At 45.4% G+C, this 27,587-nt stretch overlaps 1 protein-coding gene across 1 annotated transcript; it reads left to right on the top strand.

Moving 5' to 3' along the window:
- Positions 1-1,149: 1,149 nt before the first annotated feature.
- Positions 1,150-13,861, top strand: CXCL14 (C-X-C motif chemokine ligand 14). The gene is made up of 4 exons (XM_019535115.1): positions 1,150-1,497; positions 2,418-2,523; positions 9,677-9,784; positions 12,756-13,861. The coding sequence occupies exons 1-4, from the start codon at positions 1,434-1,436 to the stop codon at positions 12,769-12,771; spliced, it is 294 nt and encodes a 97-aa protein (XP_019390660.1). The 5' UTR covers positions 1,150-1,433; the 3' UTR covers positions 12,772-13,861.
- The last annotated feature ends 13,726 nt before the right edge of the window (positions 13,862-27,587 follow it).

Below are 27,587 nucleotides of genomic sequence, written 5' to 3'. Positions count from 1 at the left end.
CGAATGCGAAACAGGCTCCAAATGAGGGACGCAAGAATAATAACAATGCAGGCAACTTAAAATGAAATGAGATAACATCGGCTTGAGGACGACGTGGGTTTGGAGTCAAGGACGTTACTGACACGTTCCCATCTGGATTAGGCATCGCAGCCTGTTCACGTCAGTTTTAATGGTCGTGGCGGTCGTTACGCGGTACCGTTCAAGCCGTCTGATTCGGAGCAAACACGTGTTTGTTACTTTGCTACTTTGCAAGAAGTGACCTCTAAAGGGGCCGAATAAAAAGAATCATATATAAAATGCTGGTAGTTGCAGGGTGTGTGTGTGTGTGTGTAAAGTCTGGTGTGAATGATGTGAACTGAAGATCAGGGGAGGCATTCATTACAATGCCCAGAACTTTGTATTTAAAATACATTTACTATCAGGGAGCCTGTGCACCTAACTGATCGTAGCACATCTCATTTCCATCTCCAGAGTTATTCCGCTGATTTTAAAGAAGTTATTGCAAGATCACAAAGGTGTACCAGAGACTGAAAACTGGTCTTGCAAGAGAGAATGCATAGGGGGTGTGCGGAGAGTAAGCGGTAAATTGCTCAAATGTGCCAAAATATCGAGAAATTTCTACCCCCAAAAGCCTTCCTATCAAAAATATGCCATATTTAAACCCTGTACCCCCTCAGTGATTATTTTATTCATTTAAAGCATTGAATTTCACTTGCAACCTGGTACAAAGGAGACACTACTTCAAGGAAGAAAAACTTACGCATCTGCCCCAAACTTTCCCCAAAGCCTCTTATTCCTCATGGTCTTTTCATTACCAGTGAGAGTTTCTGAGCACAGCTCCCATCTCTACCACTTGTTTGTGTCTTATAAACCATGAAAAATGTAGCTCAGGCCATCCCCAGTAGCATAGCACTCCCCATGCAGTGCCAGGGAATGCCTCCCAAGGGTGCTCATGCCACCTGCCGAAGGAAAAAGAGCCTCGCCTGGGTGGCAAATGTGCAGATAACCTGGTTCGCTCACCTTCCCCCCTCCCCGCTCAAATGTAATATCAGATTTTCTCTCCCCTTTCCTACTCTCCAGAATAAATCCATCAGTTCTCTTATGCAGGCTCGGTCTCTGTGAGCCTCTGTCCCCTCCCTCCCTCCTTTGTGTTGAGAAATTGCAGTGAGTCGTTGAGTCGCTCTGCATATTAATGAGTTCGTAGCAAGGGCAGCAGGAGCTGTTTTAAAAGAGGACAAGAGAAGGAAGGCAGCAGAGCTCAGACAGGAGCTGTGCCTGAGCAGGCGGCAGCAGCCGCGGCAGAGAGGAATCTCTGAAGTTCCTCCCCTGGCAGCATCCAGCCCCAGCATCAGTGAACCCGATCAAAGCCCAGACGCAAGACAGCACACGCGTGAGATCTCTCTGACAGCTCTCTAGGTACCTGCGGTCCTGCCATGAAGCTCCTGACAGCAGCTTTGCTTCTGCTGTTCCTGGCAATGTACTTAGCTAGCACAGAAGGTAAGTTTGCTTATTAATGTCTCTCCCCCATTTACAATTATTGCAAACGCATTTCCTTCGTGGTACTTTTGGCTCACTCCCTGAAATACTTCTGATGAGGGGTATTGCTCCCCTCAGTCAGTCAGGACAAGGACTTGATATGCTGAATCTGCAAGGGGTGCAATATTGGTGGGGGGGTTTAGCGGTGCCAGCTGGGGCAAAGTTCTGCCTTGCGTTGAACTGAATATTTGATCTGACTCGATGATCTGTTGAGGTCCCTTCCGACCCTAGCATCTATGAATAACCCAGAGGACCACTTTCTGCTCTGTGATCGAGAGTAGCAGCTTTCAGATGCAGCTATCCCATATTTTCACTGGTAAAAGTGAGGAGAATTTAGCTCAATGTGGTAGTGTGGATTTAGCTGAGGGCAGAAACCAGGTAAATGGGTTTTCTAGTTTTGCCTGAAAAAGATGGGTACAAATTTTGACAGGCTCCAAATGAGCCTTTCTGGATTTGTGCGAGTGAATTCACTCGCAAGTGCCTTTCTCCCGACTTCTGCTTCTAAGTGTCCCAAAAGTTGAGCGAGACAGCGACGAAGATGTGCATTCAGCCCTAAACCAGATGGTGACTTTTTTCCTTTTGCATGTAGTTTAATCATAGCAGGTGCATTTTTAAACGTCGGCATTAGCTATGCTGCAGTCTCTTTACCTTAGCACGACATCTGCAATACTTTCCTGTATATTTCCCGGGGAGTTATTAAACTTTTCTGAAGGACTGAGTGACCCTCTTAACCTCTGCAGCTCTTTGAAGCTTAACTTTTTTCCATAGGTTTTTAAACCCTTGAATCCCAGCTTGCACTAGCTAACAAGAGCAGTAAAGTTTAGCTGCCTGTGGGCAGCAGTGAGCTTTGTACACACACGAGTAAATACTTTCTCTTGTAGGATCAAAGTGCAAATGCTCAAGGAAGGGGCCTAAGATAAGATTCTCTGATGTGCAGAAGGTGGAAATCAAACCAAAGTATCCGTTTTGTGAGGAAAAAGTCATCATGTAAGTTTTTGTCTGTTCTTTTCTACCGTCTTTCATTGTACCACTTGAACCGCATCCTTCTCGTTCACTTGTATTTTAACCTCCTTCTTTGCTAGGTTTTATTTTTACGATTTCCCGGTACACCGATTTCCAGCATGTTTGGTGCAATAAACTATGTAGCTGCTTGAACAAAGCCCCGTCTATAATTTTTCAATATAGAAGAATCTGCTTGTTCCAATACATTTCTAAAGGACAGTATTGCCTGGGAGGGTAATTATTAGTTTAACAAGAGACGGGGATAAATTCTACTCTCAGCTGCATTGATGTAAATCCAGAAGACTATACTCAGGTTACTCTGGATTTACCTAGGGAGCCACAAATGAGAACAGAATTAGGTACGCAATGGTTCAGCAGTGAATAGTCATCCAAATCCATTGGCTCAGATTTTAGTCTCAGTTACATGCAGGCAATCCCTTTGTCTTCAGTGGGGTAGCCTGGGTAGGAACCGAAGGCTGGATTTTGTAATAAAAGACGACCAGCTTCTAGCTTGATTGCAATGCATTGACCAGTGCTGCAATGAAATGTCAACTAAAACTATGAATGGAAAAGTGCAGAGGGCTGTGGGCGCTCCATATCTCTCGGGATCGGGTCAGTAGCATGTATTTCAGTTTCAACAGATTGGCGTTTCTCGGGTTTTACACAGCTGGTCTCACATGTTGCAAAAGCTTTGAATAGATGCTGCACAACACAAATCAGGATATGTGACCGCACAAGATCTGGGAAGTCAGAAAGACCTATTCTATCCCCGACCTCCACAGACAGAGAGAGAAGGGAGGCAACATTTACACATCTCCACCGCAAAGGCCAGGTGTCTGCTATCTGGCATTTGTTCTTTACCAGCAAATGTGACCAGATCCACTTCCTTAGAAAGCTGCTTCAGTAGATCATGATCTGGTAGGGACCTGACTCTTCACCACGATGGAGCAAGTCCTTCTCTCAGTTGCCCCAATGCAAACTGGAGACCAAATTGCATGCAGTTATGTAGATTCGGAGTAGGTTCATTGGGTCCAATCTTGCCTGCCTTGAAATCAGCATCCAAACTGCCAGCTGAATGCATGAGGAAAGGATCCAGGCTCTTGATTTCATTGGAGTTACTCCAGATTTACATCAGTGTAATATTTAATCCAGTGTAAATTGCACACCTCTATCTTCAGACAGAAACAGGTCTCTGCTGCCCGGACTAATGCGTTTTTATTTAGCTGATCCTTGCTGGAGCTGTTCTTTCTTCAGTGTTTAAACCGCAAAAGGGTGGCATGCGGCAAGCGGCAAAGTCAACTTTCAGGTTCCCGATTAGTCATTGGAAATAAATGTGTCATGCAAGCCTTTTAAATAAGCCACCCTTTGAACTCTGGGAGGGATTAAATAAACAGCACTGACTCCTCAGAGGGGAAGAAACCTCTGGAATGATCTCTATAATCAACTTGTCCTCCACCCAGGAATAAGCCCTTATTTCTCACTCAGCGGTTGCAAACATTGATTTCTATTTTAATTCAATCACCCTGGGGCTAACAAAAAGATGTGTGCAGCAGCATTCAAAGCTGCCAGAGAACTTTAGTCTGAGCCTACGAGTTTTGATTGCCAGCTAGGAAAGCAAGCAGCAATGTGCTTTCCCTGAAGCGGGCTGCCAGTGGAAGCTGCAGGGTGTCAGGAAAACAAAACCAAGCTTTTCTAGGATAAGGCCGCAAGAAATGTCTGCTCCGAAGCCCTGGAAGCACAAGCCAGAGGTAGCAGGCTAGGGAAGAGAGGAAAACGATAAGTATAACGTAGATCTCATTCACGCAACTTTAACCCTGCAGTAAGATTGTTAGGGAAACGTTCAAGTTACTCCGGGCTTTTGCTAAAACGTATTGCAAGAAGGGGTAAGCTTTCAAGTGGGCACTGATCATCTGGAAATCGGACACAATTGGAATAACTCCATTCAAATCCTGGGAGTTACTCTGGGTTTGCATCCATGTGCTGTGACACGCTTGGCTGAGGGAGGCTCTCAGGCTTCAGTGAAGCGCCTTCCGATTTAAACCAGTGTGGGAAGAGGAGGCCCACATGTTGTAAATAGTTCATTTGCTCTCTACCTCCATGCAGTCTGAAAGTCGGAGTAGAGAGGAGTGGAAAGCCGCGGCGAGCCGCACAGCGATGGATGCTGGCATTTCCCAACAAGGGGCTGAAAAGTCAGATTGCTGGAGATGGCTTTGGTGGGGCGGCAGTGGGGGTGGCCCCTTCCTTTTCAAACAGGTCCGGAGGAGAAACTGCTTCCCTCTTCCCCACTAAGGAAGTACTTCAGTGATTAAAGGACTGAACCCAGAAGCGTGAAACTCATTTAGTTCCCTCCTAGGCTCGAGGGGACCCAAACCCACGTCTCCCACCTTCCAGAACACTGTCCTAACCACCAGCAGAAAGCTACTATTGCAGCGGGTGAAAAATAATTCATTGGGCTAGATGGAGAGAGTAAGCAAGAATGAGTCTCTTCCAGTCTCTCCTTCTGAAGTAGATCCCCTTTCCATCAAATACATAGCCATTGAGGCAGAGACCGAATGGCTCAATAGGTTAGTGTTGAGGATGCTCCCATGTCCCAGACCATGAGCTGATAAGCATACAATTTTATGCAACATCACACAGCATTTAGCAGGAGAAAAATCTACTTCAGAAGACGCTGGTGCCCCAGGAGTAGGCCTCTAGCCATGGAGATGGGAGGCCTATGTTCAAATCCCTCTTCCAAACGAGGCAGAGGAGGGATTTGAACCTGGACCTCCTGTGTGGATGGTGCCCCAAGGGAATAAGGAGGTGCAGCGTCTTGTCCAGCACGAGGCCTGATCCGGTAGGTGTGTGCTGAGAAGGCTCCCCTGTAACTGAGGCAGGCAGAGGAACGTCTTGCTTGTGAATCTGTCCAGGTCACTGATGTTGAGGAGCTCGGTGACATCAGACACAAAGGGGTGGCCATGTGAACACATAGCCGCCTAAACTAAGACACCTTTACCAGTGCACACATTGGCACCCCGTAAGACAGCTTCCTAGGCTATAGAGCATAAGGGGGGACAAGGCCCATTTGTTCATCCTGTGTTTTGTGCGGGAAAGGGCTGACCTGGGGCCTAACTCCAAGTGATGGTCTATGGCTGCGAATCCTAAGAGAAGGGAGATGCTTCCATTCCTAATAAGCTTTGGCTCTCTGACCTCCCCTCTCCTGGCGTTACCTACTGGGCAGCTCTGCACTCAGCATACTGGATCCTATTCCTAGGTACCAAAGGGTATGTCTACACAGCAAAATGAAGGTGTGGTTGAGGTGCATGCTAGTCTACCCGTAGTGGCTTCATCTAGTTAGTGAAGGTACAGGCAGCAGTGCAGGCTTCAGCATTTGTTAGCAACTAAGCTGCAAACTCTCCAGAGTCCATATACTGGTTGCTAGCTCATGCTAAAGCCCGTGCTGCCCCATCTTTACTGCTATCGGTAGCATATACTCCCGCCACGCCTCCATTTTGCTGTATAGGCATGCCTAATAACAAAGTGTCATGATGCAAAGCCTATGTAGCCTTTCCAAATATAGGGCTTTGGCCCTGGGTTTACAAAGCCTTAGGACTCCATATAGGAAAAAAGACAGCTCAATTTATCTGAGCGCCATTTGGGATTATGTGCAGTGATTGTGTTTCTGATCTGTACATGCTGAGTCTGATTCAAAGCTGTGCTATCCAGTTCATCTAGACTAAAGGCTAGAGGATGGCTTGGACCTTCTTCTCGTGGTCCCAGGTCTGAGGTGGGCAAAGCAGCTAGGAGCTGCAGCCACCTAGGATTTCCCTTAAGGTAAGAGCAGTAGAGGCAGCACAACATTTCCCTGTTCGTTGTGCTTCTGTAGAGGGGGGCATGCACCCCGGCTGTTCTTGACTACCAAGTCTTGGAGCCATAGTCAGTCAAGCATACGTTAGGGCAGTCGACTAGTCCCTGCCCAGCCCCAGAATCCTGTGTGTCGTCTACCCTGTTTGTCCAGCACCTCCCCACCTTCAGGGTGGTACATGCGCATCAGACTCATTGCAAAACTGTCTTGAAGTGAATGCTCCCATACATACGTAGAGACCTCCAACTGAGAGGCACGTAGCTAGCTCTGTAAGCACAGGCTTAGTCATAGAGGCAACTCCTGTTCGACTACACTGGAAGAGCTGTTGCCTACACAACAGCAATGATCCACCTCGCTGTGCCAGGACTCACACACACCAAGAAGAGGTAAAGTTCTGCTCCTTGATGAAACCTGTGTTTGTGTCTACCTCCAGCTTACACTTATCAGAGGTGTAAAGAGAAGCATCTAAGCCCATCTGCCACAAAATGGGTAACACTCCAAAAACAAACTAGTGCATCCAAGTATATTTTTATCTTACGGCATTACCCAAATGTCTTGTACAAGGATTGAGTCGTAAAACTAAAGATTAGCCTTCAAGATTATTTGTTGTCCAGCACAAAGTTAAGGCGGTGTAACTCCAAGCGATAGAGTCCACATCTGTTATAAGGCAGTGTATCTTAGTCCTAAAAATCCTTCCGTTAATCTAGGTGGCCAGATAATCTTGCTGCGGATGTTAATGCAGTTTGGTAATAAAGTTCAATAGAATTGTCCTTAGTCATTTTTTAATTTGACTCTGTTGGTATTCAGAGGCATTGTCTATCTTCTTGTTGTTTAGCCAACAATTTGGTATGGATAGGTATGGTACTTCAGAAAAGTATCATGAGCCATGTTCATACATACATGGCCAAGATGGCAGCTGCTGGATGAAATACTGTGCTCCCAATCTTGACACCCTCTACAGGCCCTCAAGTGAGGGCTTAAATCTGTCCTTGCCTAAGTTAATAGGAAACTGTCCCATATCCTCAATACAAGGAATCTGAGTTGTGGGGAAAGACGTTCCCTGAAAGACAATGTCTAATGCTTTTGCATTATTTTATACCTGCTTGGTATAAGAGAAACTCCATAAAATGTAGCCATATCCCATTACAGGTTAAGAAAAAATATATTTACCCCCTCGGCTCAGGGGGCAATTCCAACCCAAAATCAGCCCAATAGCTATAGGCAACAAGTCATATTTCCCCCAGCACTGATTTATTAAATAAGTCAAACGTTTCTTGCATGAAAGGTTCCCCATGCCCCAGTCCAGAAGGGTCCAGTTTGGGGAGGAAAAATTGTGCAAGAGAAAAACAGTCAGCATGCTCAGGATGTTCTGATTTACTGTCATATTTTCACTGGAATTTCATATTTTTTAAATCAATTCAAACCGCTTTAGTTTACTTGCAAGCAGCATGTTCCCGCTACAAGTCTTATTTCTGGAAAATAGGAAATAACTATAAGAAACGGGAAACATAATATAGCTTGAAGAATGGGAAATCGGTCCCTTTCAAACTCCTAGAAATTAAAACTTTGAATTTTAAAGAGACATGAATCCTTGTGAGAGAGATGTTTTAGTGGACCAGCTGCATAGTTGGGATAGACGGAAACAAGCTTTTGGGTATCACAGTACTCTCTCTCAAGTCTCTGCTGTGTTATGCTATGCAATGAATTTTCAAACATTTCTAGGAGGAGCTTCTCCTGGTTTTGACCTGCTTCAGGAGCTGGTCAGTCAAACGTTGATCTCAGCAGCTTCGTGATGGGTTGCTGAAAAGTTAAATGCTTAACATTCAGACAAAAGAGAGTAGGCGGAAATCAGACAGGGCAGAAAGCCCTGGCTTCCCTGCCTGTCTAGTTCCAGGATGAGGTGACATCAGTCCTTGTATGTTATCTCTCTGGTCCTACCTTTAGCAAGGTTGAGCTGATAAGGCTGGAGGTAGCCCCAGGTGACAGCTTGTCTTGCACATACATAGCTTACTTTTTTGGGGTATCCAGAAGCTTGAAAAGCCCCAAGATACTATTACATAAATATTTTGGTGGACAATATCAGTGATCCAGATCTAATCCATGCATCTGTTGTCTTCAGTGGGACTGTTTGCATGGGCAAGTAACAGTCATTTGACTAACAGTCAAGAGTGCTGAGCCCGAATTTCCCAGGTTGTCTAAATCAGTTAAACCCCACTGTAATGGTTTGGTAAATAGTGAAGTAAAACCACTGATTCAAGCTAACATGCAAAGGCTCAGTTGGTATGAATTCGTCTGGTTCCCCTAATGGTCATAGGGCTACGCTGATTTTCCGCAGCTGAGGGTCTGGCCAACTGTTACTGCTGTGAATTGAAACACACCCCATAGACTATAAATCATTGTTATCATTCCAATGCCTATTTAAAACTTTCTTTTAATCCTGGCACTGGATTCACAACCCAGCCCCAATACCTTGCTCTGGGCGAGCACTTTCAGACAGACTGCAACTCCTCCAGTTGATAATAGGCAAATTTTATTGATATGCAGTAATAGGAAATAAAAGCAATCCAGGCAAAGCAAGATTACAACATACATTACCCAAATTTCCCAGTGCCCAGCATATGCACAAGGCAACTAGTGTCTCCGGCCGGTACATAAATGCCACCTCGAGGTTCTTTGCTTGAATGTCTGATGTCAGCAAACTTGGAGGTCCGGGGTCAATGCCAGCTTGCTGTTGTGAAAACTCCTCCTTTTGAATTCTTTCTCCTCTGATGATTCATTTCCAGGTATCGCTGATTGGTATCCTTGGGACCATCATGCTGTCCATGTTCTGTTTTGTCAGCCAAAATCCTATCTTCATAAACCTATCACATGCACACGCCTTAATTTGGTCATTTTATTTCAAACTGGATATCCCAAGAGTTTTTGCAACGTAGACACCATAGGCTTGGAGCCAGGCTTACCTCTATTATGAAAATAAAGTTTGGATGCTTTCAGTTTCCCAGAATGTATATGTTCATTGGCCTCAAACACCCTGTCTGCCTTAAAGCCTGTGAACCTGTGTGACAAACAGGCTCTTAGAAATCAATTAACCTTTGCCATTCCCCTAAACCATTGTTCTAATACAAGCCTTTACCTACAAGCCAATTCCTAAAAGCAAACCTGTAAATATCATTTTCTAGCCATCAATTAGCATCCATGCAATCTACCTACAGACCAAGCAAGACAGGTCTACTTGTTTCTTATGCAAATTTAAATGACAACAAATGCAAGTTATTTGTGATCTTTCCATTTCAGTGTAACAACGATTTCACGGTCCAGAAGCGGACAGTACTGCCTGCATCCCAAACTCCAGAGCACAAAAAGATTACTTAAATGGTTCAAAATGTGGAGGGACAAAGGCAGGTAGGTATTAATCACACTCAGCAGGAGATCCTTTGGTTTCCTGCAGGAAAGGAGGTGATGCCGGGTTTGATACATGGAAGCAGAGAAAAGTAAGGTGGATTAGTACCTGCAACCTTCTTTCCAGAAATACAGCTCAAATGCTAATCAAACTGACTCAGCTGAATTGACTTGTTACAGAGAGTATATTATTTGCTGATTGGGGGCATTTCTTAAAGCATCACAACTTGCAGGTGAAAAATAAGGTACCAGATTAGACTATTAATAGAAGACTGAGAATATTACTTCTCCTGTGAACAATGAATTCAACACACCAGAGTCACTAGATAACAAAATTTCATCTATAAATAGATGTTCTGGATGCAGTTTTTCCCTTAGTTTAGAATTAGGCTCTTCTGAATGTCAGTATTGGTTCTTCACAGTCAAGGTCTTTTTTGTATAATGTCCCCAAGGCTCTTTACATATGAACACCACCTTTCACAGGGAAAGCAGATCAGGCCAGTGAAGGCTATACTTGCCCAAAGTCATACCCCAAATCCCAGGCAGAGCTGGGAATAAAACTGAGGTTTCCTGGTCCTTGTTCTTAAGCAGTAAGCACATTTTCAACAGCCTTTGGTTCACAATATAACAGTCCATGCCTTGGCTGTAGGACACGCTCCCTTTCTGCACTCCCATCTGGATTTTTCACAAGCTGAGTCATCACGTTGCAACAGAAAATAAACACAGATTATCACTGTCCCTTGGACAGTGTTGTCTGCATGATTAATTAAAGGGAAATGTCCAGCTGCCTGAATCCCTGTGACTTCCAAAGGCAGCAAGTTGTGTCCTTGCCCTCTGTGCCTTGAATAATCTTCCCCTAGGTAAGCAAGTCCAATGAATCCTTAGAGCAGATAAGCAGTGGCGGAGTGGAGTCAAACCATCTCTGAACTCCAGAGAATGTCCCCCTTCCTCCTCCCCAATTTATTTTGGCTGGAAAGGAGTATAAGAGGAAGGGGATGCTCTATACAGAGCAAGGAATAATCCTGAGAGGGGAAGAATCAAGGTCCTCCCTACCACACTTCCCAACTACCGTACCCCTCAGCTCAAGCACTATTGGACTAAATTCAGTTGTTGCTGGAGGACCACATAACCCGAAAGCACTACCACGTGGGGGACGTGGGCATCTCCCTTCAACTGTGGCATGATAGCAGAGGTTGATTGCATGGGATCTTAATAGCAACATGTGGGGAAGAGCAATGAGATGCATGCCGAACCCCTGACGCTGGGGTCTGGAGCAACAGTAGTACGCTGACCCATGAACAGCCACACTTGGAATTGCACCAAACCCTGACCTCAAGATTAGTTTCCCTCTCTTCTCACCATGTAATTCCTTGTACAGATCCTGTTTACTCTGGTGATGTGGAGGCAAGAGAGAGAACTACACTCTACGTATGTAGGGCACTCCATATCCCGAATGACCCTAAATTGTCTACAAAACCATTATTACGTGTGTGCAATGGGACATCAAGCAGTAACATATCCTGCCTTATCTCATTTGTTTTTCCATCACAAATCTGCAGCTCTAAGGATACCCATTTTTTCAAGGCAAAAGTTTAAAGCACATTAGCAAAGAAAAGTGACCCTCATCTGATTGTCTGTCTTTTTAACACTCAAGATTAGATTCTTCCTGCCCTTCAAAGCATCAAGTCTCTACATGTAAATCATCCCCAACTGCACAGAGGGCCTCTTAGTTAAAAGTTCTATTTTTTTGCAGCCTGGAAACTATCAGAAATGTCTTTAATTTTGCAAAACTGGCAGAAAAGGAATCAGAATGAAAACGCAAAGCTTAATAGCATGTAAAGATTTAAAGAGCGGCAGATTATTTTCATAACAGCTGGTCTTATAAGGCACTTAATACAGTCTTCCAGGGAAAGGGCAACTGGAGAGCATGAATGAAAGTGCATGACAACAGATATCAGATGAAAGGTGGAGTAAGTCAAGTGCAACGAATGGCTTAGTCATTTAGCAAAGGTATGGCATGCAGATACTCCACGGGCTTTGAGTGTAGAAACTCCCCGCCCCTTAAGCAGCAATGTTACAGAGCCAAATCCTGATCCCGTTTGAATCCATGAGTTCTCTTTCTGGCTTCCACGTGAACAGTCCTGAGCTCACAATACAGCCAAGCAAAGTTACCCCCATAATCCAGTTCCCTAAGCCTAGGCCAGATGTAAGCTCTTGCTCAGAAATCCCTTGTTTCTGGATGGCCTGCTTGCTACCGCAGGGGGCAGATAGCCCAGCTGAAGAAAGCTGCAGCAAATATAAGGGACATCCCTCTATGGTGATTTTTCTGCCCGACTACCTCCCAAGCTCTGCCTGAGCTGTTTATGGGCTAGTAAGTAAACAGCGTGCACCACTAAATGCTAACTTTCTACTTATTTCCCCCCGCCCCAAAGGCCAGCATTAAAACAATAAATGAAATGAAGGCACCAAGTTGTGCGTTCTGCCCTCACACTTACAAACAGGAAAGCACATTCAAACCAAGCCTGCCAGGGGTGCTACAACACTAACTCAGGAGGTTTGCCTCATTGTGATCAAGCCACCGTGCATTGCCATAATCACGCTGAACGTCTGAGATTTTTCAGCACTTCCCAGGGATGCTAGCAACATATCTGAGCTATTAGCTAGGGATTTTCCAATGTCAAAAACATAGTGTTGGATGCGGGTGCCCTACTATTAAATGTCCTAGTAATCCTTCCAGTGGCAGATCTTTCTCTTCCCAAAACACTTAATGGAAGGCAGAAGTGTCAAGTCGTAGACCTATATTCTGATTTCTCTTGCGATCGTACTAATCTAGCGGGGCTTCTCCTGATTCACCTGAAATCCAGACTTTGTCTTCTAACACTTTATTGTCCTGAGGGTGAGGGTGAGGGGAGAAGGGCTGTTTCTGCTGTAACCAAAGAGACTGAAGTATTTTGCTCCCTCTTTTATTTTTCAGAGTCTACGAAGAATAAGAGGCAAAAGCTCAGTGGCAAGAATGGAATAGGCTCTGCAAAAGATTCTCTCTCTCACACAGACATAAGACACAAATCTATATTATTATAAAGCACTTTTTACCAAGGGTCAGTTTTTACATTTTATAGCTGTCTGTGCAAAAGGCTTCCAGATTTCATAAGCGTCTCTTGCACTTCCAATTTCATACCTGTCTGCTTTGTACTGAGAACGGGAAAACTCATGCTTTTCATTTCAAAGAGATTTTTTTTTGTATCGGTTCATACGTCACGATGATTGCAATCGAGCTTTATAAGCTCATTAGATGAACAATAATATTTGTAAGCGGTATTATACCATGGTGTCCCTCGTCCTCATGCATTGGGAAAGCTTTAGTGCCGTGGGTAGGGTTACTAGTAGTGTGCAGCTTCCACCGTTATAGGGCTATGTAGGGACTTGCTGTGTAACGTGCCTCTGAAATGTAGTGGGGTATGAGTGCAGTAGTGAGGCTCCTTAACAGCTCTCATCCACTGGGAACCAACATTGCTCTGGACCTCTTTAACAAATCGAGGTTTTGCTGTGGGGTGAGATGTGCAACATGTCCCATGTAATGTTTTCATATACTAGAAACCATTTCTAGAGCGATTTTATTACTAAGGAACGGCTTCTTCTTCTTTCTTTTTTTTTTTTTTCAAGAAAAGTTTGCCGCTTCAGTACTGAAATATTTTAAGCTTCAAGAATCCTGTGTATGATTTCCTAGATTTGTAGCAAAATTCTTTAAATGGTACCTTTTTATGACAAATCCGGTAGGGCAAGCATATAAAACCTATATCTGTTTTTTAGTCACAGAGCAACATATTCATTATTTTGAATGTAATACTCCAATGTTAAGCAGTGCATTCCTCTTTTTAAAAATGAAATAACAAAACTACCTTCTCATGTGTAAATATACTACAGGAAATCTCCCTATATTATCTTTCTGTATAATGTATTGTACTGCTAAATTATCATATGCTATTTAAATGTTTGAAATATTTAGAAAGTTGCATGCAGATTTCATATTTCTTTCTAAGACAAATGGAAAAATAAGTAATAAAATATATTTAAAAATGCTGAAGGCTGTGCTTCAACTTCATTAAGACTTCACGAAACGCAACCTGCCTCTAATGTGTCAGGTTTGGTTTGGGAATAAAACTGAGGTTTCCTGGTCCTTGTTCTTAAGCAGAGGTCACATTGGTTCTGAAAAATGCATAACCAAGTAAGTGAATGAAGATTAATAGACAAGACAGAGCAGTAACACTATGGGTAACCTGAAAATGTCACTCACTGTCCAATCTAACTCCTATAATCTTTGTTGGAATTAGACTCAGCCAAAAGTGATTTACATTCCTTGTTCATATAGCCGCTGGTCCAAGCACTATGAAGGTCTTAGCGAGTAGGATGTTTCAGGATCAAGCAGCCAAACTCAGATAATACTGCACAATAGTGTAAATGTAGAACGTTTTTTCCTTCTGATTGGGAAGCAGACTGTTCACAAAATCTACATGCAAGTCAGGCTTTGACAATATTCAAGAAACGTGTAAAATAGCAAGCAGCAACAGCACAGTCCAGTGCTTCCACCGAGGCCATTACCGCTTGGCTTTCTCATGCATTGATTTCCATCTAAGAGACTCGCACAAGTAAGGCAAGCAGGACCAACCTTGCTACAGCAAAGCCAACATTTGTGTTTTCCGATGTTGGGTGCAAAGGGCTCACAGCGCAAGGGACAATCCTATTCCCCATTGAAGTCAATGGCCAACGATCTCACCCGGCCTCACCTCTAGCCTGGAGATTTCGGCATGCTTCGGAGATGGAAAATGGAAGATCCAACCCAGTAGGGTGTCAGCAGTTGCTATGTGCCAAGCTGCTCAGGCCAGGGCACTTTTGAGTATGCTCACACAGCAAAGCTATGGGTGCCTAAGGACCTGAAGGTGAAACAGGGAAGTGCTTATTGAGCTTGGTAGGTACCTCTGGGGTTATACAGCAGCATAGGCTTGCACAAAAAGGAGGTACGGATCATGGGTTTGGACTTGGACACCTTACGTGTGTTTCAATTCTTTTCCAGATAAAGCCAATGAACCTTTTCTCTTCTGAACCAAGCCAAAAAAAGCCAATACACATGCACTACATGACAAGCTCTGTACCTGGAGAACAGCATATGTCATCGATACCTTCTAGGCTACTTCAGTGGTGGGGGGGATACCTTTTTATCAAGCATACAACAAATTAGCCCCATGTACCACTCTGATCTCCTTTCCTGCCCAATCTTCTGCTCTGCTTCCTGCTCCCAGCCCTGTGCTCCCTGCCTGATCTGCTGCTTTGCTTTCTGCTTCCTGCACTGTCCGCCACTGTGCTGCCTGTCCGCTTGCTACTCCGCCACGTGCCAAACACGGAGGCTGCCTGTCCCAGTTGTGCCACAGGTTGGCCACCCCTGTGCTGCTTTACTGCATCAGCTGTGCTTCTGCAGGGGTAGCTACATCCAAGCTCATTTTCAAACAAGCTGAGAAGACCCTATCTAACAAGCCTGTTAAGCACGGATGTTTCACAGTACAACACCTGAAGTACCTAACGCTATATCTGAAGTACTTGTGCAACCCCAGGGATGCTCTGTGGTGCAGAAAGCGAGGAGATGAATTGCTGCAGACCCTGTGGAAACACGTTCTGGAAAACACAGCCCTTCTGAAATGCTTGTTTAAGTAACAGCAATTTGAATGGGCTCGGGTGTGATTTTTCTCTGTAGAGTCATGGTTTTCTAAGGCCATGAGGGCCTGTTAGATCATTTCCACTCATCTCCTCTATAACATACGCCATAGAAATGTACCCTTCCCCGCCATATCCAGGTCTGCAATGGGTTTTACAGCTCTATCAGCATGTATCTGGTCCTGGCTTAAGACTTGGAAACCTCTCCTGGTAGTCTGTCCTGATATTTGATCTTCCTGCTGAAAATAGATGTGACGTATTTCCACTTTGAAATTGGCTGTCTTGAACTTTTCTACCTGCAATTCAGATTGCTTTTATTTTAGCAGGAATCCTATATGCTCGTGCTGTTTTCAAAGCGTGCTTTGGATGATCCTGTCTAGCAATATGTTGAATAGTCGCCAACCTATGGCGCCAAGCTCACTTTGATAAACAGAAGCCAAGAGTGCACAGTGATAAAAAACAAGCAAACATCCAACCGCATACCCTGAATATGATGTTTTTTAATGTTCATCCTTCCCTCTCCACCCTTCCACTAGGCATCGGGTATCGGTGGGCTACATTCATTGAGCAATTATGCTATCAGGTTCTGTTTTAATAAGAGTACCAAGGTACATCTAGCAGCTGCACTGAAAGCACGTGACAATAGAGGAAAGACTTCGCCTCCTTTTTTCCAGCCTGTGCACTACATGGGATTAGTAATGTTATACAGGGCCTTTCACCACTTGCATTTCACTTGTTCATATATGGTTCAGGGCAGTGATGGCCAAAAGTTTATTAACAAGTGATAGCTGTTCGGTGACCTATGTTATATGAGTTGGTGCTCTCAGTCCAGGTCTTTGTCTCCAGATGTCTGCTATGCCCCTAGTTACTCCGAAGCTCCCTAAATCAAACCACAACTCTCTAGTGAGGTCTAAAAACAAGGAGATTTACTGACCATGTTCAAGCTGTGTGAATATTCCCACAGTATTAACTAAATTTCCAGAGTGCTGTCAGAGCAAACGCTGGTCTCAGTGTTAAACTAGGCCTGAGATCTCAAGGGACAATCTTTTAATCGGTTATTCTAAAATCCTGGTTAAGAATCTGGAGGCAGTATCACCAGGAAATAAGTATAAACACCACTTTCTTGGGAAACCCAGCCGTGTGGTTCAGGAGGGACTGCGGACAGAGACCCAATTACCTTCCCACCCGTGAGCTTATCCTCCCAGGATGTAATCACGTCTAATTGGCAGGGCTGTTCAAGGAAGCAGACACTGACACTCAATATGCCGTGTCTCTTACTGGGCCCTAAAGTTTAAACTGTTTTGAAGCATCGGTTGTCCTCATTTAGGATGTGCATCCTCCAAAGGGTTTTCCTAGTAGGGTCTAAAATTTGGAATCTAAGTAAATACTGGCCACGTTTTTTTCCCCAAACCTAGACCTCCTAATCCTGAAATACTCATTGCACTTCGAATATGAAGCCATTTATGGTAAGTCAGCTAAGCATAGATTTCAAGAGCTTTGGAAATTTTAGCTTCGCTTCCCACCTTTCACCCATCTCAGCGGGACATCCAGTGGTATGTGTTGTTCACTGCCAGGGGTAGTTGCATGTGGTCACGGTGAAACGCATACGTATTTCCCCCTGATTTCGTAGAGCTGTGGTTATGGGTCTTGTTGAACATCCATACCAGGATCTATGATTCAGGCATTTCTCCACAAGTTCAAACCTGCAAAATATGAAGTGCTGCCTCGGAAGGTGCTTGAAGGGCTGGACCTTGTGTGCACGTAGATATTTTTGTAAGCAGCACATGGCTCCTCCTTGAAAGCCACCCCAAAATGGACTGTGTGTAATATCTTTACCAGATAGCCCGCAGGCCAGCATAGGACCAGTGACTGTCATTATCTGAGGAATAAACAGCCAGCAGCCGTCAATGCAAGCTCCAAACACCTTCTCCCCAGCACATATGACTGCGCTAGGCAATATTTCTTGTAATTGCCCTCAGGTCTTCTATCCTATTCTTAGCTAGCTGGCAATAATGTGCAGTGTAATTTTGCACAGGAGGCTGCAGGGTCCACAGGAGGCTGCTTTCCCACTCGCTCAGGCTGGTGACAATGTGCCGCAGAGTCTGCTTCCCTGCCTGCCAGAGCAAGGAGCCACTTCCAAGGCACAATGACCTGCTGCTGAACGAACCTGAGAAGCAACTGTTAAAACAGGGGCGTTATGGTTTATTGATGCAGAAATGCAGTGTAGGTAATTGCTTCCTAGTGCCAATTAAATGACAGCAATTAGGTGGCCTCAGCGTCAGTTCTAGGCCTAGCGTCCACAAGCTTATGAAGCTTTCTGCTCGGTCTTCGAAGCACGGTAGGGGAAGCACCGCGTGTCAGTTCTTGGCGCATGAGCCCCGGAGATGGAGGCAACATAAATGCACCAGAGCAGCCCTGGGAACACCCCAATGGATTCTCCATCTCGGGGGTACTTACTGCCACGTGCCCGCTTCTGCTTGAAAGTGGTCGCATGGACCCACGGACCCAGTTCTGGGTCTGACGCGCACGGAGTCAGCAGGCTTCACTGGGGCAGCCTTTAGCCCCGTCTGGACCCGATCTTGGTGGACTGGAAGGTGTATAGGCTCCCATTAAAATCAAGGAGAGGTCCCTTTTAAAATCCAGCCTTCTGCGCCTCCGTTGCCCCATATGCAAATTGAAGGTGATAACACATCCTTTTCCTGCCATTTTGCCTGTTAGCGTGTGTTTTCCGAGGCAAGGTCTACGGCTCCCTCTAAATTTGTACAACTCCTAGTCTGACGTGCCACTGAATCCAGGCAGAGCTCGGAGGCGCCCCCACAATAATAATAGATGTCCTGTGATTTATTATTCTTATGACTTTATCAAATCCTTAAATCCCTGACCTCTAGTACAGACCTGCAACCTCACTTTCTACCTTCTTTTTAAAGACCATATATTTAGCATTCATATGAACTAGTGCAGCATGATGCCAAGGAGCTGGGGATGACAAGGAATACGTACAAAGGGAACTCTCAAGTCCCCAGGTCTGCTGATCTCTAGCCCCCCTATTATGGCATCCCAGTTTATTAAATCCCAAATCATCTCTTTATTGCAATGCACAAGCTCCAGGGCTGAGGACCCCTCTCCCATTTTTCATGTCATTAAACAGGCTGGCTGGCAGCCAACATATTTTTCCAATTAATAGGTTTGAAGAGGTGGGGTACGTGATGACAGAAGGAAGAGCAAAAGGGACATCTAGCGGTGACTATAAATGCCTGCATCCTTCTGGGAAAGGTTTTCGGGTCCTTTCGGCTATTGTTCTTTATCAGCAGCTAAGCTATCAATCTGTGGTCCACGGATCCCCGGGGGCTCACAGACTGTGTCTGCGGGGTCCTTGAAAGATGACTGCAAATAAAGTTTCAGATCCCAGAAACTGCACCTGAGCCTCGGGAAGGACCTGCCAGTGTTTGCCATGGGCCAGTCGTTCTAGGCCCAGTTATGGTTTGTTCCCGTTGTGAGCCCCAGAGCGCGAAATGGTTCTCGAAGCCTGCAAGCCCTGTTGGATGACAGGAGTAAAACCCAGCTCAAATTGCCCTTCTGTGTGGCGTTTAATTAAGGATTCTGAAGCGACTGATCTTTGTGTCTTTTCATGGTTAGAAATCCACACGGAAAAGAAATCTCTCTGAACAGCCACCAATCGATGCTTTGTTAGGTTACTAGGCACTAAATGTGCTACATCTGAACACTTAGCACTTCAAGAGAAAGAGGCTTACTAAAAGGAAAGGAAACAACAGGCTTTTTTTCACTAGGCCCTGGCAATTTTGAGCTCACTTTTAATTCCCGGAAGAAACACGTTTTCCCTTTATCCTTCAGTATTTTTGCTTTCTTACTGCCCATTCCATTGCAGTTTGTCAAAATCCCTCTTCATTTCTGTTACATTAACAGCGGACACATCTACACGAGACACTCGCTGCGCAATAGCTTGATAACACGGCGCGGTCAAAGCCCATGCTAGTATGCTACCACGCAGTGTTATTAGGCTACTGCGCAGTAAGCATCACAAAAAAAACCCTGCGCTGGCGCTGCTGCATAATATCTGTAATTCTGCGCATTTAGTCAGTACATCATTAAGCAAGTACTAAACTAAATGCGCAGTAACTACTTCACATGAATGAGCATGTAGATGTGCCCTGTTGCACCTCACGGCCATGTCCAGACGAGCGTGGCCATGCAGAGTGTGGCACCGCAGACATGTCTATGGTGCCACAAACCACATGTTCAGCTATTCTTGGCACTACAAGCATGGGGGATTTTTTTGACCCCTGGATATCCAGGAGACCCCCAAGACCTCAGGTAAGGCTTCCTGGGCCAGTCCAATGCTGGTCCCAGCCTCCCCTGCCCCACCTGGGGTAACTTGCCGTATGCCAGCAGGCGCAAGGCACAGGCGTGCCCTGGGGACAACTAGCAGCGGTGCCCCGGGGAACCACATGTCCACACTCGTGTAGACGGGGCTTATGTATTTTTCCTTAGAGTTGATTTCAGCTTGGTTTTTAAGCCCGTAAATCTGACCACTTTGCCAGCGCAGTAGGAAAAACAAACCAACCCACAACTAACTAAGTACAATGGTAGGCGGCTGAATCAAAAGGCTTGAGAAAGATGTTCAAGCGTGGCATTACTCTGTAGAAATACCATCAGGAGTCTCCATGGTAACAGCATCCGTTCCTTCCCCATTAGGTACTTTATCAAAAAAAGCTATACGTCCATAATCAATCCGGTTTCTCTGCTGCCTCTTCATCAATACTAGCCAGAAGAGCTCTGCGAGGCAATTCTGGTCCCTGGTGCACCTGTGAATATTCACTGTCTTCAAGTCTTGCCCTCAGGGCCATCTGTGAGTGCACTGGATTTCTACAGGTGTAAGTGCCTGGCATGTGATGACTGACGCTTTTCATAAAGCACGTGGAGGGGTACAATCTTGCCCTGTAGCTGTTTTGACTTTGCACGAGTAAAGGGAATAAAAAAGCTGCAAAAATAACTGAGCACATGAGACTATATGGAAACTGTTGTTATATGGTCTCCCTGCAGAGAACGGCTGTAGTTTGGGGCAGAAGCATCTGAGTGATCACAGATTCAGAAAACGATAGGCATAGCTAGGCAAAGCAGTGACCCAGAATGGCATGTGGCACTGTCTAGAGATATGTGATGGGGAGAAGCGGCGGAGGTGGACAGGAACAATACGGGCAGCAGAGTCGGAAGCGGGGGTAAAATGAGGAGCATCGAGACAAGATGGAGCAAGAGAAAATTTATGATGAGAATCTAGTCATAGCCCTGGCAGCAAGAGCTGAAAAGCAATGAAGCGGACTTCCAAGGGTGAGAGGCCCATCATTTGATCTGTCAAAATGATATCCCAGCAAATATATCAACAGGAATAACGTTCTGCAGAAGGAAAATACGTAACAGAAGTCAATTCTATGATTCTTTGAGTCGTACTTGTCCCGAATAGATTGACCTTTGAGATCAGGATTGGAAAAGAGAAGAAACAAGAAAAGAAAAACAGTAAAAAATGCACGAGGAAGAGAAGAAAACAGTCACATCCCCATTGGCTCCAATATTATCAGACGGAGAAATGTAGGACAAACCAACTTTCACTGCGATTCAGGTCCCAGCTCTAAATCTCATCCTAATCCCCACTGCCAGCTGGCCTCGGACACAGTATTGCAGAGGCAAATGTGCCAGGTCTCTCCCCTCCACTCCCCGCACCAGCAGCAAATGCTGGGGAAGGTCATCACATGTGGCTGGTTACATGATTATGTCTTGCAAATGAATCTGGATACCAGCCAGCTCTGAAATCCACTCGGACTATTAGGAGTTGAAAGATGTGACCTTTCGTTGGCATGGTAATTTTCTCTGTATTTGCCCGGACCTATGCCCTCAATCATGATCATTCAGCTAGTTGTTATTAAATTAGAGGACTAGGTGATCGATCTACAGAGTATCTGCAACCTCTGCTACAGAAAGGATGGGCGTTTGGTTAATAGATCACACAGGGCTACTGCTTGATTACCGGTTTTGCTACAGACCTCTCAAACAACTCCGGCCAAATCGCTCAGGCTTGGCCATTGCAAAGACTTAAGCATATTATTAATTTGATGTACTGAATAGCTCCGTTCCCTTCCCTCTGTGGCACAGGTCCCCGCCTATGAACTGGGAATGATACTACCTCCTTTCTTCCCATCTTATCTGTCTTACCTTCTTAGGGAATAATCTCTCTGGCACAGACAGTGTTTCTTACCCCATGCATGAGGAGGACCGAACATACTGAGCGCCTGATCCCAGTTGGAGCTGCAAGGGAGTGTGGTACTACCAGTAAACCTAGGTCTAAATAATACAGTAAATTAAGACCAGGAAACAATCAACTGTCAAAAACTAAAGGATTTTCATTCTTAGTGTAAGCAACGTGCCAGGATTTGGGATCTAGTGCTCTACAGATGCTGAACCATGGCCCCATCAGGTATGGGAGCTGACACTGCTGTCTGTTTAAGGGCGGTAGGATGTGTTTGATAATGTCTTTTTTAATAGGATGGCTCCATAGTTGGGAGGTGGTTAGACAAGTGTTTGGACCCCAAATGCCCTTAGGCTGTACCGGCACCTCTCTGCTGTGAGAAAGCAAACACCAGGTAAAGCACTGATCTTTGTTTCACCCCACGTTGTAAATGAAAGTGGAGCCTTCCAACGGGCAGCAAGCCTGCGGAGCAAAGAGAAGTCAGCAGAAGCAATTGCAGCCCAGGTAAAAGAAGGGTTGAGACAGATAAACCTGGTTCTGCAAAGGAATTTATATAGGAAACCGTCCATCCTCTGGGTCATGGTGTACAAATAAGAGGCGTAGTTAGATGCCTGATGAATCTGCTTGTGACTGCCAAGCTCAATTTGAGAGCCACACAGCTTGTTATGAGGTTCACAGATCCATGTGTTGTGCGAGTTGGAGTCCAAGTTTGCAGCACGCTGCTTTCTTCTTTCTCGCTCTGCATCCATCCTCTGGATCAAAGCCACGTTGTGTCGAGCTGCATCCTGGGCCAGATGCTCCCCCCGGACCAGACGGGATCCTGCGCGCTCCTCCCAGCTTTCTGCGCAGATGCTGAATGACTTCATATCACTTCTGCACCTGTTGTGGTACTACCACAGAGGGTAGTACCCTACTTTCTAAACTCCCACTATGCAAAATATTCTTGGCGGAAAGTCTTCCAAATGAATACCTGCCATCCAAAAGCAAAGAGGCCCATTAATACCTGGGGAGCACAGAGAGGCTAGGAGAGGGCCAGGTACCTTGTAATAGAGCCATAAAATGCTTAACAGAGGCACTATTTCAGATTGATGGCAAGGGCTGCCACCTCGTGGCTGCTTATGTTATCTGCTATTCAGAGCTAAATAAGTAAACTCCTGAACAGGTGGGACAGCTACAACGCACCTAGGAGCCAGCAGGATTGCTTGAGGGATGGGGGAAGTTTTTGAAGTACTACTTATATGACGCTTTTGTGGGGCCCCCCGCTAAATCCAGACCGCTGCCAAGAGCCAGGCCCTGTCCACTCGCACACAAGCGTGACAATTCGGTGGAGTCGCTTGTATTTCAGCAAGGCTCTCAGGCTTTCCACTGGTGTCCTACGACTGTCCTCTCATAAACTGTGGAGTGGACTGATGAACAGTTTCATCACAACCTCACAAGAGTCAATGCAAAGGTTTCCAGTGAGTTAAACAGCTGTTGACTCAGGTTTCTGCTCTCTTCAACTTGCACTTTTGACTACAGTGAGGGTGTTTGGGGTTTTTTTGAAAAATAACCAATTGTGCGAAAAAAAAAAAAGAAAAATGGATTTTTAGAGAAGCCGGCACTATTTGTGAGTCTGGGTTAAACTTGGCATGTAGCTACTGCAGTATCTGTTTAAAATGGCAAAATATTTGGTGTTTTAGTTTATCGTTTTCATTTAAAACAGACCTAAATTTAAAAAAGAAATACATGTTTTCACAAAGGGGTAAATATCTCAAAAATGGAACCAAATGACTCCTCTCCAATTGATTTACACATTTTAGATTGAATCAAAATGGAAAGATGAGCATTTGTAGTTATTACTATTATTTTTAATCTGCATCAGTTCAGCCTGAGCAAAAATCCTCCCCCGTTTTTCAGCTTGGCCACCAACCTGAAAAAAAAATTCACCTGGGTCTGTTTTCAGTTGCCTCCAGCACCCCATCCACAAGCCTTCCTCTGTGGGAACTAGGGCTAATAAATCATTGTTCTGAGCAATGCCAGTGAACCAGGTTATTTTTAATGCCACAAGCAGCCTGGAAATGCTTCCTTTTCTTCTCTCAACCATGAACATTTCCCCACCCTCACATATTGACTTCAGGCCCTCCATAGCATTATTCAATTATGGGCCAAAGAGAAGCTTTAAATCCAGTATCTCATCAATGCCAAGAGTGCTTTCCAAAGGATGTGCCACATTTGCACTTGCTCCCCATGTCCTGCACTCCATGATCACAGCATTATTGTACACAGAACTGCTATTTGAGTGTGTCCAAAATGTATCCATTTTCTTCTCCCTCTCTCTCTGAGGTTTTTATGGCTGGACTCATGAAAACTAGGTCTGACATACTTTATCGGTGTAACTATGTCGCTAAGCAATGCCTGCATAGCTACGCCATTGGAAGCCCTCAGGTGAATCCAGTTATACGGAGGCATTTTATCCTGCTCTAAAAATTTCACTTGGCTAAGTAAGTTTTACTACCACGAGCATTTTTGTGTTGATACAACTAGATCTATGGTGGATGAGATCATGCCATGTTAAAGCAGCCCAAAAACCCCTCAGGGAAGGCCTACAGATTTGCAATGTGATGCCTTGGGATGAAGCCCCAACCCCTTGTATCTGCAGGACAACCAAAGAAATGCATCAAAATATCCCCTTCATTTTTGGTTGCAATGCACAATGGGATTTCTCCCTGGCACCTCTGCATCCCATCTGTTAAAACTGTGTCAAGGTTATAAAAAGGGAGCTGTTTATTTTAACTTTAACTGCTCACCGTTAAGAGCCTATGGAACATACCCAGGTGTCTGTAGCTCAGTTTTGATGTCTCCTTCTGCGTGACTACACCTGGTTTTAGGATACTGCCATACCATCTCCCTGGCAGCAGCCCAGGTTGGGAGCAGAGCTCTTTCTAACCCTTGCAGACCCTGAACATGCTCCACGACTCTCTGTTTACAGCAGGGAGTTTAAAGAGCCCAGCCCCACGTAAAGAGAAGTTAAACAGCCCACCACTGCTAATCTTAACCCTGTTTTAACAGACGGGCTGCGCCTCCACCCCACCAGACAAGGGGTTTCAACTTGTGACATGCACCCACGTTGAACTCAACACCTCTGCAAAAGGCAAGCTGGTCTGAGCAATGCCGGTGAACCAAGGCAAGCTGGTCATTTAGGACTAAAAGTGTGTTTTGCACCAATACAGATTCACCCGTTTTGACTTTATTTTCAATGTCACGTCAAATTCTCTCTCGCTGATATGAAAGAGCTTCTTTTGACGTGAAGACACTAGACGTCATGTACAGACGCCTCTGTGCAGAGCACTGTAGAAAGTGCCAAAAAAGCACAACTCGCCAGGAACAGAAGTTTACAGGTGAATGGGTGTAAGGAACAGCCTCAATTTAAAAATATTAAAGCCATCTCAACTTCTTTTTAAAGAATATAATATGTAGCATGCAGAAGACTGGGTGCTGTGGGATAGCAATATGCCAGTAATTTATTAAAAGGTGGAATGATCTGACCAAATCATTTGGTTTCCTGATTTGTCCACTCTCTCTGTAAGCATATATGTATCACAAGGCAGACGCAGGCGTATTAGTATTGTTATAAACTAGTTGTACTTTAATTGGTACTAGCTGTACCATAATCCTTTGGGAACTAGTCGGGGACCAGAAGCTTATTGTGTTCAATGTTGTGTTCAATGTTGAGAGACATCGCTTGAGAGTTTGATCTTGAAAACTAGAGTTAAAATTACTTTCCAAATGTATTTATACTCTTTACGTGGTGCATATTAGAATTTAGTTGCTTGAACAATAGTTCAGAAATGAACTATTTTGCTTAAATAAGAGGCTCTGACATTTGGACAGGTTGTTTCTTTCCACTCTCGTGATACAATGGCTGCTGTCTCAAAGCCAGATGCCAAGTGGAATGGTCTTTTCCTTGGCATACATTTGGTGATGAGATTACCTTCATCAAGGAATTGTTAACTGTGTAAAGTGTGTGTAGTCCAAAGTTTCAGTTGTCTAAAGACTGGCTCTTAAAGGCCCCGTCAGACACCTGCATAAAAGCAACCTGATTTTCTAAAGTGCTGAGGCTTTCTTGCAACTGAGAACTTCAAAAGAAGCTGGAGGTGTTGGGCACTTGTAAAAAAAAAATGAGGCCACTTTTATTTAGTTGATTTAGGAACTGGTCTGTAAGCAGCCAGGTTGTGTTCTTAAATGACTGTTGCAGGCTTGTGCATCTCAAACCAGCTGGAATAAAGGTCTATTGAATATAGCCTAGTCACTAAAGCTATTTCTCAGCAGTTTGGTGAGCCTTAACTTTCCTGTTCTTGAAGAAAACTTTCGAAGTCCTGGACAGCGTTTGCTACTTCGCAGCTCATGACACACCAAGAGATGGCGTCCTTGTCTATGGTTAGTTCCCTGGAGAAACTCCAGTAAACTCACTGAAGTAAAATCCCCAGGACTGAAAAGGCACAGTAGTGAGTGGGACAGCTGGTTTTGCTGTTGTGCAATTTAAGTATGTAGTAGGATTAAAGAAATCATCAGGTTCGAGGAGGAGAAAAATGAAAAAGCCAGGGTGACTTCAGGCACGCACTGAATTGACAGGCAACTTGCCATTTTATCCCCAAAATGACAGGACTCCATTCCCTTCTCTCACTCAGTCCCTGCTGAATACATAAAGCTGGAGTCTTGCACGAAAGCAGAGAGGGATCTGACCCAGTGTTTCTAACTGTCTTTGAGGTTTGAGATCGATTCGTTTATGCTCACTTCTTGATGGGAAAAAGAACCCAGTCACTGCCTGGAGAGAGGCTGTGTTGGGTCTGGTTTGCAAAGCAGTAAAGGGTTCCCCAAGGTGGGAAGATCCACTCAGACGAGACCAGATGCTGACAGCAAACTCCTGGATGTGACCGCAGCGAGTGGCATTCGTTCTGCTGCCTGCTGCTGCAATGGCAAGCGAGGTGTTCGTGGCACTCTCACTCCCTCTCCACGCTTCCCCGGGAAGGGGCGAGTTAAGCACGGGCCGACCAGGTAGAGACGAGGGCAGCAGGCGGCTAGTTCCCAGGACGTGGCCGTGGGACCGTGGTGAGAAGAGGGCAGGGCACACAGGCCACACAGGTGGGTGTGCAAGTGTCAGGGTGTGTGGTCATATGAGTGTCGTGGTGTAAGAGAAGCAGTGTGCACGGGTGTGTATTGTCGCGGGCACAGAACGTGCATGTGTGTCCATGTCCATGAGCATGCACGCATGCACGTGTGTGTGCAGGGGAGGCGTGGTCACAAAATGTGTATGTGTGCACACGCAGGGGACACAGAACGTGTGTGTGTGTGTGTATGCATGCATGCATGCAGGCGACACAGCACCTGTGCATTTGTGTGTGTAGGGGACACGCAACCAGTGTGTGTGTGTGTGTACACAGGGGACACAGAAGTTGTGTGTGCGCGCATGTGCATGCAGGGGGCACAGAACCCATATGTGCATATGTGTGTGTGCAGGGGAAACACAACCTCTGTGTGTGTGTGCGCACACAGGACACAGAAGCTGTGTGTGTGTGCGCGCACACATGTGCACACACACAGAGGACACACAACTTGTATGTGTACGTGTGTATGTAGGGGACACGGAACGTGTGTGTGTGTGTGTGTGTGTGTGTGTGTGTGGAGAGGAGGACACAGCATGTGTGTGCGTGTGTGTGTGTGCGCGTGAGCATGCAGGGGGTACAGAACCTGTGAGTGTGTGCACACACACACGCAGGGGACACGGAACGTGTGTGTGTGACGCGCGCTCCCACGCAGACATCGGTGGCCCCCCGGGCCGGGGCCGGCCCCTCGGCGGGCGTG

This window comes from Crocodylus porosus, unplaced genomic scaffold (assembly GCF_001723895.1).
Source record: "Crocodylus porosus isolate Cpor-Errol unplaced genomic scaffold, CroPor_comp1, whole genome shotgun sequence".
NCBI classification, from domain to species: domain Eukaryota; kingdom Metazoa; phylum Chordata; order Crocodylia; family Crocodylidae; genus Crocodylus; species Crocodylus porosus.
The sequence above is the reverse complement of the archived record's forward strand: the minus strand, read 5'-3'. Positions and strand labels throughout refer to the sequence as shown.

Bases quoted from the DNA above. Each gene is read 5' to 3' on its own strand.
- CXCL14 (XM_019535115.1), top strand. From the start codon at position 1,434: ATGAAGCTCCTGACAGCAGCTTTGCTTCTGCTGTTCCTGGCAATGTAC. The intron at 1,498-2,417 runs GTAAGTTTGCTT...TTTCTCTTGTAG, and splicing joins GTACTTAGCTAGCACAGAAG to GATCAAAGTGCAAATGCTCA. The intron at 2,524-9,676 runs GTAAGTTTTTGT...TTTCCATTTCAG, and splicing joins TGTGAGGAAAAAGTCATCAT to TGTAACAACGATTTCACGGT.